This window comes from Martes martes, assembly GCF_963455335.1.
Source record: "Martes martes genome assembly, chromosome: 4".
Lineage (NCBI taxonomy): Eukaryota > Metazoa > Chordata > Mammalia > Carnivora > Mustelidae > Martes > Martes martes.
In genome coordinates this window covers 184,399,614-184,418,117 of record NC_137891.1, presented here as the reverse complement: position 1 = coordinate 184,418,117, position 18,504 = coordinate 184,399,614, and the positions used below count along the sequence as shown (strand labels likewise).

At 45.9% G+C, this 18,504-nt stretch overlaps 1 protein-coding gene across 2 annotated transcripts in view; it reads left to right on the top strand.

Annotated features, from left to right (window-relative positions):
• Window positions 1–446: 446 nt before the first annotated feature.
• UBE4B (ubiquitination factor E4B) overlaps window positions 447–18,504 on the top strand; it is a 123,528-nt gene continuing 105,470 nt past the window's right edge. For both annotated transcript variants that reach the window (XM_080801988.1, XM_080801987.1), the window contains exon 1: window positions 447–1,196. In XM_080801988.1, coding sequence (XP_080658114.1) covers window positions 1,173–1,196 — 24 coding nt within the window. In that variant the 5' untranslated portion in view covers window positions 447–1,172. The remainder of the gene's footprint in view (window positions 1,197–18,504) is intronic.

Below are 18,504 nucleotides of genomic sequence, written 5' to 3'. Positions count from 1 at the left end.
GCTTTCTCTACGGACGTGGACAAGTGCCCAAGGGTTTCTCAGGACGTGAGCGGACAACGTTAGAGAACCTTGGCCCCAGAAGCAAGACGTCCTCCCTTTTCCTTTACTTGGTCTGCATCGTGGAGTCGCCAAAAAGCAAGCGCCTGGGAACAACGGAGGCGCTGCGGGGTCCCCTCGTCGCCCAGCCTCCCGCCCCGCCAGGCTCTCCCGGGAGCCTACCTGGACCCGCCAGCCGCGCCCGCCACCCCCGGGCCGTCGCCATGGCACCGCGCCGCCCCGCCCCCCTCCCGCCCGCGGCCCCGCTCGCCCCTCCCCCGCGCGGCGCTGCTGCGGGGGAGGGGGTGGGGCGGGGGCGGGAGGAGACGCAGGCGAGAGGAAATCGGCGGCGCGACGCCCGCGGCCCATTGGCTGCCTCGTCCTGGGGCCAGGAGCCCCGCCTCTGTGGCGGGGTCACGTGATCCCTTTCAAAGATGGCCGCCCTGTTGTTTTGATGAATAATACTTGGTGGGGCGAGGGGGTAAGAGTAGGGGTGGAGGGGTAGGAGGATTTACTCTTCCATCCAGAGCATCGCGAGTCCCGTCCTCCCCCTCCCCCCTGCCCGGGCTCCGGCGTGGAGGCGGGGCGTGGCCGGCCTGCTTTGGGAGGGGAGGGGCTTCCCTCTTCAGTGCTGGGCTCTGCCTCGGCGGTTCTGGGGTCGCCTTACCTCGGGGCATCCACTCTGCAGTCGAACAGTTCCCGCCTGGGGCAAAGGGTAGGAAGGAGAGCAGGATCTGCTGGAGGAAGCGCACCTGCCGCGCCACCACCACGAAGACACAGCAGGCTGAGGGCACGAGACGTGCTGGAGACCCGAGTCCCTGGTCTGGGTAACCTGGGAAGCAGAGGGCAATAGTGGCGCCTTAAGATAACCCTGTAGAGCAGCAGCGGTGGTGGCCAAAGGAGGCTGCTCGGGGCACAAGCAGCTGTAGGAGTCTGTGGGGCGATTGGAGTGACCGACGCCAAGGCGGTTCAGTGCCTCTCGTGTTCTTATTTTTTAACCTCTGACTATGCAATTCTGAAACCTCCCCCATTCGGGGGACCAGACAGCCCGATAGACACCTTCCACTCTCCTCCCGCCCTGGTCTCAAGAACAGAAGGATCTCTCCCTAACGCCTTTCACCATTAAGAGGAAAGCGATGGAGGAGCTGAGCGCTGATGAGGTGAGGAGGTTGGGGGACACCTTGGGAGATTAGTTGGCAACTCTTTGGCGCTTTGGACAGGAATGGTATTGCGCCAGTGGTGCCTGGCCTTTGGGTTTGGGGAAAGAATGGAGATGACATTTTCCAAGAATAAAATGAGCCCCTGAGCGGGTCTCCGGTTGTATTCTTCTGTAGTACCTTGCCTTCTTTCTTCGTTTTGAACTCCATTTGCTGCTTTTCGAGTCTTTTAGGGTCTGAAGAAGAGGAGAGCATATTGAGGCGTTCATTCTTTTCCTCGGGGTGTTTAAGCAAGAAGGGCTAGATTTACATCAAGTTAAGTGTGTGTGTGTGTGTGCGCGTGTGTGTGCGTGCACGCGCGCCTTACTGCAGAGATTTAAAGAATAATTTTGGGTGGGATTACAGTGTATGGGTGTATGTTTTTAACGGCAGTATTTGAAATCCCCAGTATGTGTGGCTGTTGCATTGTATGAGTTGATTAAACATATGTGTTTGGGGGTGGCCTACAGACAGATTCTTTGATATGTAACAAAATATATTCTTTCTCAAAAGCCTAGGGAATTCCATTTAAATTCTGTAATGTAACAAGAACTGATGACTCCTGGCATAATTCTCTTTCATTCAGCCTTTTTCTAGTTTTTGGCCCTTTCAAACTTGTCTTTTGCTGTAGCAGACACTGAACAGGAAGCAAATGGTAGCAAATGACTTTGTAAACTTCCCCGATTATCATTTCTGAAAGGAGTTTTACAGATCTCTTTCTTGATATTTTAAAGATTATTTATTAAGGATGTCATGAAAACAGTGGCAATTAGGGTACAAGGAATTTTCTGTGATTCTACTCACTTTTCCCTTCCTTTTTCCAGATGAGGAGCTTCCCTTTCAGGACCCCTGCTGGCTTCCCTCTCTTCAATCTACCTCCTCATTTCTTTCACTAGTTCTTTAAAAACTTCCCTAGAGTACTGGGAAAGTAGCCATCCATCAGGTCGGCTAAACTGTAAGACTTAACATGCTTCAGGTTTAGCTAGAGTAGTTAATATATTTACTTAGGGACTAAATTTATCCAGAGATGGGACTTGCAAGTGGTGAGTTCAGATGTCACGTGGGAGGGGAAACAAATAATTTTGTGGGTTGTGATGCTTGGCTATTTGGAGAGTCAGGAGTGCTCATTCTGTGTTATGGACTTTGTTTTCTCAAATGCATCAGGAATGTAATCTAACTAAAATTAGAAGAATATTGAACGGTTTCTTTCATTCCGGTGGGAATTCTCAAGAGATCCCCTTAAAGGCACTTTGTTTTAGGTAATTTTTAAAAATCTGCCCCCCCTTCAATAGTAATTCTAATGGGTAAATTAAGGCAAAGAGCTTATGTTTTTTAGTAGTCTTTTGCTTCCAGAAACTATTTCTTTTTCTTAATGTTCTCGAAGTTGCTGCTGGTTCAGAGGTTTTTCATACCAAGAAATCGTCAGACAAACAAAGCGTAGAGACCAGTTAAAGATACTGCATAGTCTACACTGTGGCACTTCACTTTAACCAGTCTTGGAGGGAGTTGTAACTTTTTTGTGACTGTATAGGAACAAATGTAATCATTGTGGAGGAGATTTTCAAGGTCAACGGAATAGTGAAATCAATGTGAAAAATTAAATTCACTAATATTAGATCAACATAAAATTACTTTCAACTATTATGTGGCCGGAACAGTTCAATAATTGGTACTTCAGTCTCGGCAGAACCTAGAACAAATTAAGTGTTTGTTTTCGTTTTTGTTTTTAATCCATTTCCTTAATTCTGGGATCGAGTGAACAGTTCTCAACAAAGACATTTCCAGAGCTTTTGCCTTTGTATTGTTACTCTCTTGGTGGAAACTGTCACAGATACGGTAGGTGGCATTCATTTGGTTAGAAAATAAGACATTTCTCTTGCTGAAAATTCAAAAATACATCTCAGGGCGAAAACAGGTAAGACAGTGATCTTTCGATCTAAATTAGGCAATTAGGTAAGGGAGAGTTTTATATTCAAACAAAATGAAAACGTCGGCAGATACAATCCCTGCAAAGTAGAGGTGGGTCCAAACCAGACTGGAAGGTTTAGAGGATTTTAGATCATGGGTCCCTCTCATAGATCACCTGAAATTTTTACACTTCTCTTATCTTGTGTAGAGTAGTTCTTTAAGTTCCTTGGTGCTTGTTATTTATGTGACACATTACAGTGAGTTCATTGCTCTGGGGAGCAGATCCATGACTAAGTTCATTCTCTTCAGGAACCTACATTCCAAGGCTTCATTATGTAGATTACATTCAGTCCATAGCCTACTCATGTGTTCTTCCTACCGAAATGATGCTATGAGTAGGGCAGGACAGGTATTTTAAACTGTTTTTCAGCTGTGGTGATGAAATTGCATGGAAATGATTTGCTTTTTCCTCTTTCCTCTTCTTTCTTTCTTTCTTTCTTTTTCCTTTTTTTTTTTTTTTTGGCTAAATCTTCTTTATGACCTAGTTCATCTTCAAGATGGCTGGCTGGGATAGTTAGGGTGTGGTCAATTTTAGAAGAGTGGTAAGTCTTCCTTCCCAAGTGCAGAATATGTGACCTTGCACTTTTTAGCAGTGTTCTTTAAGTGGAACAGGAGCGGCATTTCTTAACAGCCTCAGAAACCTGCTCAGGGCCAGCCACTCTACAACCATTGTCTCATTCCATACAACAGTGTGACCAAGAAGATCCTTGAATTTTCCTTGTTTTATAGATGAGGCAACTGAGATTTAGGTTAACTGACTTGTCCATAGTGATCTGGCATAGCATTGGTTGAGTTGGAATTCACACCTGATCTAAAAATTAGATCTAGTGCCTGATCTAAAAACTCTTTTTGTTACATTTTATTGCTTAACAACTGCCAGTAAATTCACTGCAGCTTCCGTGTACATATCCTACTAACGTGCTTGATCGGCATAGTTTTTCTGGAGGAGTGTTGTTTCTCATGAATACATTCATGATGTGATTGAGTTTATAGTCTTTTCGGTATTAACCCTTCACCAGGCCCCCTCCAAAATTGTTCACTCAACAAACTTTTTTTTTTTTTTTTTTTCCTAAGGATGCTGTGTATCCCCAGTGATGTGTTGGGTAGGTCAGGAGAAAGTCCTTTTTCTTACAGAAATTGTAGTTTATCCGGGAGGTGGGGGAGAGGTCGAGATAGGTAGGAAGTCCAACAATTACGGTGCAGGGTACTAAGTGCTTTTGTGGAGGGATACACAAGACAGTAAGAAAAAAAGGAAGGGGACCCCTGGTGGGGCAGTGCCGGCTGTAGTGGAGCCTTTCAAGAAAAAGTAATGCTGAGCAGTTGCCAGGCGACAGGCTCTTGGAAGTGGCCTTGAGAGGGGGGATCCCAGGAAAACGCAAGAATGAGGGACTGGAGGCAGGATTTTGCTAAGGGAGTGGCTGCAGGTAGGCAGGCACCAGATCTCGGAGGGTCTCAGAAGTACTTAGGAGTTTGCACTTTGTCAGTAGGACTGTAAGAAGCCTCTGAGGAATGTGAAGGGGTTAGAAAGATGACTGGCAAGGTGTAAACGTGGGTTGGAAGAAGGCGGCTGCAGGCCAGGAGACAGATGAGGGGCTCGTGTTGTCCTCTAACAGCGAGGCAGTAGAGTCAAAGGAAGGCATTGGCAGTGGGGATGGAGGAGGGCAGACAGCAGAAATAGTGAGGATCTGAGTTAACCCACTTCTAACGATCAGGTTGATGAAAAGGAGGTGGGGGTGGGGGAGGAGAGAAAAAGATGATTCCTTGGTTTCTAGCTTGAGAGAAGAATGGATTGAGGGAGAATGAGGAATTCCAGACAAGGAACAAGCAGATTTTTGGAACATTGAAAGAGGAGCCAACATAGAGACCCCCCCCACCCCTGACCTTTCCACTCTGACCTCTCCATCTCTTTGACCTTTTCTTTTTTTGTAACAGGCCTCACTTAGGACCTAAGCTCACTTTTTTCCCAGTAGGTAATTGCTGCCACTCTATAACTAGGATTCTTCCTCTAGCCTGGTAGGAAAGTGGGATGTAGCCCCCACTTCCGTTCTTCACCCTTTCTGTCCGCCTTAGCCAAGAGACAGAGAATGATTATGATACCAGCTAACATTTATTGAGCGTTCAATATGTGCTAAGCATTTAAGAGCAGGGTTGGTAATATCACCCCATTTTACAGATAAGAAAATTGAGGCTGGTAGAAATTAACTAACTTGCTAAAAGATGCACAACTAGGAAGTGGCAGAACCTGGATTCTAATCAACAGTTTGATTCCATCAATTTATTTGAGAGAGAGCGAGAGCGAGAGGGATCACAGAGGGAGAGGAAGGAGCAGACTCTCTGCTGAGCGGGGGGCCGATAGGGGGCTCAGTCCCAGGACCCTGAGATCATGACCTGAGCTGAAGGCAGATGCTTAACCGACTGAGCCACCCAGGCGCCTCTGATTCCAGAGTTCTTAATCCCTTCGCTAAACTACCTGAAAACAAAGAATCTAAGAAAGTTTATGATGTTTATAGCGTTTTAACTGTTCCTTTTGAGATGGGAAGTGGAAGCCCCAGTTATTGCTAAAAATGGAGCTCATCATAAGGCCCCCTATTCTTTTTTTTTTTAATTTTTTAATTTTTATTTATTTATTTATTTGACAGACAGAGATCACAAGTAGGCGGAGAGGCAGGCAGAGAGAGAGAGGAGGAAGCAGGCTCCCCGCTGAGCAGAGAGCCCGATGCGGGGCTCGATCCCAGGACCCTGGGATCATGACCTGAGCTGAAGGCAGAGGCTTTAACCCACTGAACCACTCAGGTGCCCCATGGCCCCCTATTCTTGTAGGGAAAGAAGACAGAAAGACTTGTGACGAGAGGCCCTTGGGTCTCAGACCTTTGCTTGGTGCAGACTGCGTTTGCTCACACGGTGTTTAGACTACATGTAGGTGGACGTGTCTTCCCATAAGCAGCTCATTGAACTGTATTTGCTGTTTACTTGCTGCATGTCAGCTGCCGCAGTGAGCCTGTTCACATGGCGCTTCATTCTGGTGGGAGGAAACATGATAAACAAACATGTACCCTTAGAATGTCATGTGGCGGTAAGACTACCGAGAAAAACCAGATTAGCAAAGGGGTGGAGAGTAATGCGGAAGTGGAGCATGTAGTTTTAGGAGGTGGCTTTTTTTTTTTTTTTAAAGATTGTATTTATATATTTGAGAGAGAGAGAGAGGGAGAGGGAACATGAGCAGGGGGAGGGGCAAAGGGAGGGAGAGAATCCCAAGCAGATTCTGAGCGTGGAACCTAGCACAGGGCTCCATCCCAGGATGGGATCATGACCTGAGCTGAAATCAAGAGTCGGATGCTGAACCGACTGAGCCACTCAGGTGCCCCAGGACGTAGCTTTTGAATAGAAAATGCAGGGATAACAGGGAGCCATCTGAGGGGAGGCGTGTTCCCAGGTACAAGGAACAGCAGGAAACAGGGCGCATCCTTGGTCTGCTCCGGGAACACCGGGAGGCACGGTGTGCTTGGAGGCCGCTGAACCAGGACACGGGAGCAGGAGGAGTCTGTCAGTCATTCATTGGGCAAAAATCCGAGTTCTTGGGGCGCCTCAGTGGCTCAGTGGGTTAAAGCCTCTGCCTTCGGCTCAGGTCATGATCCCAGGGTCCTGGGTCGAGTCCCGCATCGGGCTCTCTGCTCAGCAGGGAGCCTGCTTCCCTTCCTCTCTGTCTGCCTCTCTGCCTACTTGTGATCTCTGTCTGTCAAAAAAAAAAAAACCTTAAAAAAAAAATCCGAGTTCTTATAACTGAGGTTCAGTTGTGAGATGCCCTTCCCCACCCCTTTTTTTCCTTCGCATTTTAACACCTATTGACATCGGGATGCTTGTTACAATGGTATCATCACTGTTGGCCAGGCAGCAGGTCTGATACACTTGTCATTTCCTGTTTGTGTACACACCTGGTTCTAGCTGTTTATACTACTGCCCCTTCAGTCCAGTGGCAGTGCCGTGGGTGTTAAATTTAGTTGCCATTACAAATGCCTTCCCCCAAATCACACCTTGATCAACAGTGATGAAAAGCAAATGTTACTTTGTATGCATGAGGATGGCAGCAGCAGTGTGCTGTCAGTATGATACCAGTAAAGAAAATGTTTGTGGTTGGAGGAATGACCATGATTCCATCTTTTATTGCAAAGCACGAACGAAATGTATTAGGGAGCTTTAGAAAGGCAGCGGTCTGTACCTTTATGAAGCTGGGCGACATTTTGAAATTGAACATACAGCTGGAAGGATGCCTTTCCTACCTAGGCAGCGTGGCTCAAGATCACAGACACTCCACGTTCCTTAGAGAGAAATCTCAGAGCAACGGGAGGCTGGTGTAACTGTTTACAACTCTGTCCTGATCTGTTGCTAAGCCATTTCGTTGTGGTTTAATGGGCAGCACTTTTTTTCCTTGGCAGTGCAAAAAATAACAGTGCAGCTTATTATAATCACTGACATCTTTTTTTTTTTTTTAAGATTTTATTTATTTATTTGAGAGAGAGAGAGATCACAAGTAGGCAGAGAGGAGGAAGCAGGCTCCCTGCCTAGCAGAGAGCCTGATGCAGGGCTCAATCCCAGGACCTTGGGATCATGACCTGAGCCGAAGGCAGAGGCTTTAACCCACTGAGCCACCCAGGCACCCCAATCACTGACATCTTACATTTGGTGAAATATATGTCCAGTCTTGTTCTAGACTATGAGGGTATACCAATGAAATGTTCAGGCAGAAACCCTGCCTTCATGAGTCTTAAGTTCTGATTTATGTTTTTTTTACTGTATTTATTTAAATTTTTAAAACTAAATCCCTATGCCCAGCGTGGGGCTTGAACTCAACGACCGCAAGATCAAGAGTCATATGCTCCACTGACTGTCCTAGCCCGGCGCCCCATTCTGATTTGTGTTTTAAAAGAATCATATGCTGTGCAGTGCATAGACAAAAGGGGAAAGAGTGAAAGCAGAGAGGAGGGGGTCCCAGGAGTCCCAGGGCAGGGTTCGTGTGAAGAAGTAACAAAGGGTCAGATAGCGGCTGGTCAGGTAGGGGCGGGAACTCGTCGCACCTGGGGATGGTGGGGGATGTGGCGTGTAAGAGTGGAGTCGAGAATAGCCAAGCGAGTCGGGATGTCACTGGATGGACTTTTGTAACAGAGACCTGCAGTGGCGGCTGCTAATGCCAGATCGAAGTTTATTTCTCTCTAAATAGGAGGCTGGGGTGCTGAGGCAGCTTTGTGTTCATTAGGGGCCCCGGTGCCTTCTCTCTCATTGTTCCACCTTGCCTAACATATGGCTTCCTTCTTTTGGGCTATACATGTCTGCATTCTAGCAGGAGGGAAGAGAGGAGAGGGGAAGGAGACATCATATTCCTTCACTTGAAGGGCACAACTTGGAAGCTGTGTGATCATTTCTGCTCGCCACCCGTTGGCTAATGAAAAATACAGGCAGAACCCAAGGCATGTGGCCACAGCTCCTCGCTGAGACGCTGAAAAGTACGGGTTCTCCTGGGTAGCCATATGTTCACCGAACAGTTCCCTTATGTTAGAAGGGGAGGACAGTCTAGGCCTTTCTTTCCAGACCTTTCTTCCCAAATCTAGACCACACTGTGCACCTTTCCAAAGGAGACAGCCCTCAGTCAGCTTTAGAGCCCAGAATCTCTAGCTGATTGATACACAGTCTAGGAAGCTTTAGACTGAAATACAGGATACCTACTGGTGTCCCCCAACACTGCCCCTGCCTCATGTACTATGATTCGGTAGGATAGGGTAATGGAACTAGAACTCCAGTTTGGGCTAGGGAAGAATGGGGGGTACAGACCCCTTGCTGGTCCTTAGTCATTATTAGCTTCTGCTAGGCCATGTTGTGGGGACTTCCTGCCTTGGTAGTGGTAGGAGTTCCGGCCTGCTCATTTAGCAGTCCTTGGTCTGCTGCTCTCTTGGAGGAACTCCCTTGTCCCTTGCCCTTTGTGGTGGTTTTTCAGTATCTGTTTTCCTCTGGGGACGTGTCATTGGAGAATATCCCCTTCCCGGGGATGCACAGTTTCTCTAGCTTCTTTCTTGCTGGATATGGAAGGAGTTGGCTTTATCAACCCTTTTCAGCCCCCAAATTTTCAGATTCTGAGTTGGTTTAGACTGTAGGCAATGGACATGCCTTAGGCAGACCTATATTCCCTTTTATCTCTGCATGCAAATCGGCAGGTTGTAGCTTGACTCTGTCTCACTCTCATGGGACTTCTTGCTTAAAAAAGTGGCAAGAAGCCAGTAAGCTCCCAAATTCTGAATTGTTCAACCAGTTCCCCTAGAATTACAGGCCATGTTGGCATGCCGGCAATTTTGGAAGATGTCACGGATTTTTACCAAATATTTTGTTGTGGCCTAACAAGGGTCACCAACCTTCTGTCCTGCAATATCTGTGCTCATGCTGACCAAGCCATTGCCACATAATTGTAGTCTATTTAGGTTGATTACTTCCAGATTCCAGATTCTGTGCATTTGTTAAGATACTGGCTCGGCTGCTGCAGCCTAGACATCCAAAACAATAATGGCTTAAACAAGGTAGAAGCTTATTTTTCTTTCAAGTAAAAATCTGAGTAGATGGTTGAGAGCTGGTTTAGTAATTTCACAATTCCTAGGGAGCCAGACTCATTCTGTTTTGTGGTCTCATCCCCAGTGTGAGGCATGTAGCTTTTAGTCCAATGTGGCGGCTCCAGCACCTGCTCATGCATCTGTGGTCCAGTACTCAGAGACTAAGGGGAGGGGAGGACATGTTCCTGTCCCTTAAGGACATGATCAGAAAGTGTCACACATCATTGCTTACACCTTCTTGGCCAGAACTTAGTCACATGGTCCCAACCAAATGGTGGCTGACTATGTAACAGGGAGGCAACTAGCAGGCTCTACGACAGTCATATCAAGAGTTTAAGCCTACACAGCTTAAAGAATGGAGTTGTCACCTACTGCAATGAGGAATATTGAAAGAAGATCGGAGGAAGAAACTAAGTTATGTTTCAGTCGTATGATGACTATATTGCTTAGCAGTTCTCTACATGGAGGTGTTAAGCAGGTTGTTGATATGTGTTGGGTTTGCAGCTCAAGGAGGAGGTTGGGGCTGGGATACCGATCGGGATGTGTCAATATATTTAAAATCATGTGAATGGGGGCATCTGGGTGGTGCAGTCAGTTAAGTTGCTGACTCTTGGTTTCGGCTCAGGTCATGATCTCGGGGTTGTGAGATGGAGCCCCACCTTGGGCTCCACACTGGGCAGGGAGATTCTCTTAGATTAGATTCTCTCTCCCTTTCCTTCTTCCCCTTCTGCTTGTGATTTCTCTTCCCAAATACAGAAATAAATCTTCAAAAAAATTTAAAAAATCAGGAGAATGGACCGATTACTTAGGAAGTGAGCGTAAATAGAGAAGAGAGGAAGTGAGATGACTGAGCCTTGAGCCACTCCAGCGGTTAGAGGTGGGGAGGAGATAAAGAGGACCCAGAGAAGGACTGCTGCGGACAGCCACTGAGGTAGGAGGAAGGTCAAGAGATCATGGGGTCCTGGCATCCAGAAGAAAGTGTTTCATGCCAGAGGGGAGTGTTCAGCTCTGTTTAATGTTCGGTAAAATAAGTTAGAGGAGGACTAGGCCTTGATGATAGGGCTTGGTGATGCGGAGGTGGTTGGTGACTTGGACAAGGTCAGTTTCACGGCTGACCAGAACTGGTTCAAGGGAGAATGGGAGGAGGGGATAGATAACTGAGGAGCGAGGGACAGGCTCCAGGGAGAGGCCGAGGAGTCCTCAGAAAACGGTAGAAGCGTGGATTTAAGAAGTGGGGAGAGGGGCGCCTGGGTGGCTCAGTGGGTTGAGCCACTGCCTTTGGCTCGGGTCATGGTCTCGGGGTCCTGGGATCGAATCCCGCACTGGGCTCTCTGCTAGGTGGGGAGCCTGCTTCCTCCCCTCTCTCTCTGCCTGTCTCTCTGCCTACTTGTGATCTCTCTCTCTGTCAAATAAATAAATAAAAACTTTAAAAAAAAAAAAAAGAAGTGGGGAGAGAGTACTTGGTGAGCACATCTTTCAAAATTTGCCTTTTACCATTCCCTGTTACAATCATCAATGCCTTTCCTCAGTCAGTAGATACTTAACTCAGTGTTTCCTCTGCTCCCTTCTTCCCCTGAAGTAGGAAGGAAAGGCGTAGAGATACATTTTGTCTATTGTTCCTAGTAGGGTATTCAGGGCCTGAAGAGTGTTGCAAAGAAATTTTGAACTATAAGCAGAAGAACGCTAGATCATATTATAGTTAATTTTTAAAACCTTTACTAAAAAAAGGAGTGGTATATATGTAGATGGCAAATACTACCAATTCTGTTTGTTTACTTCGAACAAGTATAGGTAGGATGTTTACTCTGTGCTGGGTACTGAGGGGCGCACAGCTGGAGATACCATCCCTAATACGAATAAGACCTGGTCTTTGCCTTCAGTGAACTCACAGTCCAGTGGAGAGACCAGGCACAGGCAGCTGGAGTGCAGGTGCTGCCCAGATGGTTAAGTGACGGAGTTAGTTCTGTGGAGGGTGCGGGTCGTGCTGACCGTTTCCTCCAGGAGGATCGGGTTAGTCCTTAAAGATGCTCAGGAGTTTGGACATCGAGAAAAGTCTGTGGTGAGGGCCAGTGTTTCAGCTCTCTCTTACTCTGCGCAAACTCAGTTAACATTCATTCTTTTGAAGGTAATCGTAGAAATTACTGGAACCACTGAGGAAAAATTGGAGATGGTGAAAAAATCTGATAGGGTCGGTATTTGCTGATCTCAGAGGTTTTAGGGTGTATCAGGCCCAGACAGAGATGTCACCCCTAAACCACCACGGTATGGGCGGAAGCTGAAAGACGGGTGGCTGGGGGAGAAGTAGAGAAAACAGAAAAGGTGTTTCCTTAAAATTGCTTCTCCTGTCTTGATGCCAGTCACACTGCATTGGAATTGTCTGTGCGTGTAATGTACCAACTGGTGTGACACAAGCTCCTGACCATCCTTGTTCACTGTTTATTACCCAGCTCGTAGCACAGGGCTTGGCGCACAGTGGCTCACAGTAAGTATTTGTTGAGGGGCTCCTGGGTGGCTCAGTCGGTTAAGTGTCTGACTTCGGCTCCTGGGTCAGGTCTGGATCTCAGGATCCTGGGATCCAAGCCTTGCATCGGGTTCCCCGCTCAGCAGGGGGAAGTCTGCTTTTCCTCTCCCTCTGCCCCTCCCCCTGCTCATGCGCTCTCTCTGTCTCTCTCTCAAATAAATAAGTAAAATCTTTAAATAGAAAATATTTGCTGAATGCATGAATTGAATACAGGGTGCCTTTTTGTGAGTCCCAGTTCTTGTGTTGTAGGGGTTTTTTTTGTTTTGTTTTGTTTTTAAGATTTATTTATTTATTTTGAGAGAGAGAGAGAGAGAGCGCCAGCATGAGCTGGAGAGGCAGAGAGAAAGGGAGAGAGAATCCCACGCAGAGCAGGGAGCTTGGCCTGGGGCTTGATCTCGCGACCCTGAGATGATGACTCGAGCCAAAACCAAGAGTTGGCTGCTTACCCAACTGAGCGACCCAGGCATGATTGTTTTTTGTTGTTAGTACATTCAGGTGCATCATGTAGGTAAAGGTAGGCAATTGTAACTAGAGTCAGATAAATGTGAGTTTTAAGCAAACCAACCATTTGGAGGACCCCGAGCAAAGTACTTTCTGAGCCTCAGTTTCTTCAGCTTGTCAAACTGGGGGTAGGAGCACCTGTCTCGTGACATTGTTTTTCAGAACACTTGCAGCGACATGTAAATTTCCCAGTGCAGTGCCCTGGCAGGCTGGATTCCTGGGACATACGTAAGATTGAATTGTACAAAATTAGAATTTTAGTGGCTGCCCGTACAATATCTAGAAACTTCCTTGCATGCACAGCACACCTCGGAGATACTGCAGGTTTTATTCCAGACCGCTGCAGTGTAAGTGATGCCGAACAGAACGAGTATCAGAATAAAGCCAGTCAAACAAATTTATTTGTTTCCCAGTGCATATAAAAACATGTTTACACTACACGGTAGTCCGTTAAGTGTGCAATAGCATTAAAAGTACGTGTATTTTTTAAAAAGTATGTCTATCTATAGGCATATAAATATAGCATAAAATATACCTTAATTTAAAACTATTGCTAAAACATGCAAACCATCATTTGAACGTTCAGTGAGTCATAATCCCTGATCACAGATCACCATAACAAATATAATAATGATAAGAAAGTTTGAACTATTGTACAAATTACCAGAATGTGATGCAGAGACACAAAGTGAGCAAATGCTATTGGAAAAATGGTGCCAGTAGACTTGTTCAATGGACGGTTGCCACAGACGCTCAATTTGAAAAACATAGTATCTGCAGAGTTCAGGAAAGCAGGATGCAGTAAAATGAGATTTGCCTATAATAATGCCAAGAGTGTAAAAGGCCGAATCTTCCAGGTTACGGTAACGAACAGGCCCTGGCTTGTATGGAAGGCTGGGTCGGAATTTTCTCTCTCGATTCCTTAAACTTCTCTTCTCACCCAGTATTAAGCCGTACTGGGCTCTCGCCCCGGCCCTTTTTAAATATTTATTTGACAGAGAGGGAGCACAAGCAGACAGAGTGGCAGCAGAGGGAGAGGGAGAAGCAGGCTCCCCACTGAGCAGAGAGCCTGATGTGGGGCTTGATCCTAGGACCCGGGGATCATGACTTGAGATGAAGGCAGACGCTTCACTGACTGAGCCACCCAGCCACCCCGCCTCCCTTCCGCCTTTTTCTAAAATCAGGAGTGATCCGGTGGCCTGAAGGAACTAGGGGGTAAGAGTGGAGCCAGGAGCTTTGAAAGGGGGTGGGGGGAGCCGTGCAGACAGGACCTGAGGAGTCCCAGAAGCGATGTCACATAGCGGACCTAAAAAATAATACCCAGAGTGACCCAGTCTCCCTAAACCAGAGGACTGACTGAGTCTTCTGAAGGGCCTGCTGGTCCTGCAGTGCCGGGAAGGGGCGTGGGTCTCTGAACTGGAGGTCGTGGGGTTAACTGCTCACCGGCCGCTCTATCCTGAGCATCTTGTCCTGTTCTTAGAAGACAAGAGCCCAGCTGGGACGAGAGGTATCTTTTGGGGGCGTAGTATTAAGAAGTGCTGGGCCTTGACTTAATTAGCTTTCTAATTAAACATTGTGAAATGTATTTAGTGCACACTGTTTCTTTGTTCCCTGTCAGTGTTTGGTATAAACTCTAGATGAGTACTAGTGTTGTAATTTAATTAGTCCAATTTTCTGAGTAGATAAAGTAGGACTTTGCTTTTATGGGTCTTTTGGGGAGCTGAGCTCCTGGCTTCCAAGCAGAGCACAGTGAACACCTGTCACCTGCCAGGCGTTCTTCTAGAAGCATATCAGGTCAGGGTCTTCTGTTAGACCCCTGTCTATACTTGTCACCAGGGCTGGCGTTCCGGGCATGTGACCTGCAGTCGGATGGTCTAATGCACACGTGGTTCAGTGCCCTGTTGTTGATGTCTTGGAATTCTTAATAAATCTTTAGCAGGAGGCCCAGCATTTCCGTTTGGTGCCAGGTCCTGCCAGTTCTGTAGCCGGGCCTGCTTTGTCTCTGACTTTCTCAGTGCAGGTGGATAAACGTCTGAGAAGAGTTTGCCCAGATTCCAAGGTTATAGGAAGCCATACGAAAATTGCCCGAAGAGAGCTGTTCATGTTCTTATGCAGAAAATGTTGGTGTATGTCTGACTCTGATGTCATGTCATTAATAGAGTTTCTTGAGATCTTTAATAATTTTCTACTTCTGTGTGATATGGCATCTTTGGATAACTTAATTCACTTCAACCAGTGGATTCATTTTTTTTTAAATTAGGGTTTTTGACACAGAGGCATTTACTTTTGTGTTATCTTTTTCATGTTCTACATCTTATCTCTCCAATCTCAGTAGGACTTCTTTTGTATTTTACCCAGTGCAGTATGTATCTTGGTCATGCTTTCACAGTAAAACACTTCCTTCTTTTTGTGAAATATGGATTGTTGTATTTAAAGCTATAACTCATGCGGGGCACCTGGCTGGCTCAGTCAGAAAAGCGTGGGCCTCTTGGTCTCAGGGTCGTGAGTTCAAGCCCCACATTGGCTGTGGAGCCTACTTAAAGAGAAAAGGAGAAAAAAGTAAAACTGCCACTCCTGTTGGTTTTAACATTTAAAAAATTTTAAATTAAAAAATGTCCTCCAGAGACTGTTTTTTTTAAGTATTAGTATTTCTCTGTAAATATTTATCTGTGTTGGCAGATCAGGTATTAAGACCAAAAATAATCATGTACTGGTGACCAATTTTCAAAAGGAATAAGGTACATTTAATATTCGAGCTGGACAATTCTGTATATATGTATGTCCTAGTAGGGGAAACTTATTTCTAAGAAAGAAATTAAAATTGATGGAAAATTTAAAAATACCTAGCAACCTTTATAATCTACTCAGTAGAACTTTCTGTGTGTGATTTGATTTACTCACTAAATTGTCATGTTTAGGGTATTGAGAGATATGAAAAACCAGAAAAAAAATGAATTTTTTTGAGGTGAGATCAAGGGAAAATATGCTAAAACAAACAAACAAACAAACAAACAAACAAACAAAAAACCCTAGCCGCTTTTTCCATATTGTATATAGATCTGCCAGAGGAATTTACACGTTGGTTTCAGCAGTCATTATTTCGTGGGCCAGTTAAAAAAATTGTAGCCGTGTTGCATTTCAGAGGCCAGTTATGTAAAGTAGATGTTCTATTGTTTTCCGTGTTTTGTTTTAGGATGCTGACAAGTGACAGCACGCATACCTTTGTGTTTGATGAATGTTAATGAATGAATGAACCTTTTACTTTTATATTAATCTTCTACTTACGATAGGTACAGACCAGATACCATTTCTGTGGAGTTTCATCGAAAGAAGTGCCACATTTTTTCCCTCCTCATGGACAGTTTGGGGCAGATGAGGTGGTCATCTGCGAGGGCTGTGCTTGTTCATTCATGTTTACTTTGTTCAGACGTCCTCACGCTCAAAAAAGTGTGGATTTATGGCCCAGGGAAATGTGAATAAAGCAGTCTTTTGCCTTGAGATGGTGTGACTAGAATGGCTTATGAGTGGGAGAACTTTAGTGAATGCCGAGTGGAAGAAGTGCTTGTGGAGTGTCCCCAGTGGACACCTCTTCATCTTTCCTATGTTATCGCCTACAGTAAGCACATTCACCCATCCTGGAATGAGATGGTTATGTGAAAATGTGGCCATTGCTGATTTTATTTACTTATGTAAAAACATTTTAAAAACATCTTTTTAAAGATTATTTTTTTAAAGATTAGAATGAGAGAGTGTGTGCAGTTGCAGAGGAGAGGGGCACAGGGAGAGGGGCACAGGGAGAGGCACAGGGAGAGCTCCCACTGAGCAGGGAGCCCTACGTGGGGCTCAATCCCAGGACCCTGGGATCATGACCTGAGCTGAAGGCAGACGCTTAACCGACTGAGCCACCCAGGTGCCCCTAAAGAAACCTTTTTTTTAAAGTAGGCTCTACACCCAATGTAGGGCTTGAACTCATGACCTTGAGATCAAGAGTTGCATGTGCTCCAGACTGAGCCAGCCAGGCGCCCCACCATTTCTGATTTTTAGAAGGGCCTGTTGGCATTGGCCGAGTGATGATGCAGAACCTGTGGGAGGAAGTTAATGTTGACAGTTCACAATAGGAAGGAAACCTGTATTCACACCAAGAACTTGATGGGCACACGGCGCCCAGAGGGGCATTCTCTCTCCCTGAAAGAGCGCACCGCACACTGTTGACTAGATCTGCTAGAATATTGGCTTTGAGTGTTCAGACCGGGCGGGAATGCAGAGCTTTGGTGTAGCGATCATAGGAAATGCGTGAACCTTCCTGCAGAGGAGTGTACCCTTGGGTCTCAGCAATAATTATTTTGTGGGTGAATTTAAGACACTTTCCATATACCTGGTTTTAAAAAAATTCTTTAGAAATATTTAATGCTGTCAGTTCCACTTGGTCCCTTTTAAGTGACCAGAATCCATTTTATGGAATGTGCCATAAGTAGCTGCTACTTGGGCTTGTCATCTTGTCTCTTTAACCAATTGGGATCAAAGATGAGAATGGGGTTACCCACATCATCTCTATCACTTGGGATATTTTTGGTGAGGACATAAAATTGTAGTTGCAAGAATCATTTTTTCAAAAACCAGGTGTAATGAAAACAGTTCTCCTCTCAGGATGCGTCTCTGCGGACTTAGGATGTTGGCGGACTTGGGTTCCTGCTTCTAGTCGTTTCTCTTGCCGGTTTCGTAGTCAGTCAACGGGTCCGATGCTAATTTTTAGTAGCTGTGCTCCATATTCATACTGCTTGGGTGAGACAGAGCCCTGAGCCCAAGGAAAACAATGTCTGGGCCTAAAGACGGAAAAGAGCAAAAGGATGAGAAAACTTGCAGGCTGAAGTTACGAAGAAAAGTAATGACTGTTCATTGTGTGTTGGGTAGACACTTGTCATTTGTCCAACAAATATTTACTGTGGGCCGTCTGCACTGGGCATTGTATTAGTTAGTGGGGAGATGGCCGTGAATGTAGTACATCAGGCCTCTGCCCTCTTGGAGCTTACATTGTGCTTGGGGGAGACAGACTGTAGACGGATAAAAATTCAGGTAGTAGGTTCCATTCCCTTTATCTCTGATGACTCTTGTTAGATAAGGGATGTTTATGTCATCGCCTTCTAAATGGGGAAGGCTCAGAGAGGTAACACAGCGAGAAAGGGGTACAGCTGAGATTGTGACCGGAGCCGGCCCCATGAGAGCGTGTCGTGTAGAAGACTTTGTGAAGACGGGACCACACGGCGACAATTCACTCGTCCGCTGCTTGGCCCCTCGTCTCACCTGTAAGTGCAATGCTTTTTTTAAAAAGGTGGCTCTAACGGCAGATGTTGATGAAGAGTCTAGAATAAGTCTTTATTCTTATAAGCTATTTATTATTCTAATTTGAACTAATTAGAATAACTAACTAAGGGTTACAGGTGACTCAAGAAAGCACCTTTGGTGACTAGGCGGGTTATGCCTTTGGTTCTTAGCCCTTGCCCACCGGCAGAGTGTGGTTGGGTCCACTTAATGTTTTCCATGTTGTTACTGATCAGGCAGAAAGTATTGGGGTGAGTAATTGTTGCAGTTTATAAAACTCCTTGTAATGGAAAAAATAGAATTCACCGGATTACATAGGGGAATTGTAAGGACCACAGCCTTGTTGGCTCGCTAAGAAAATAGCAGTTCACAG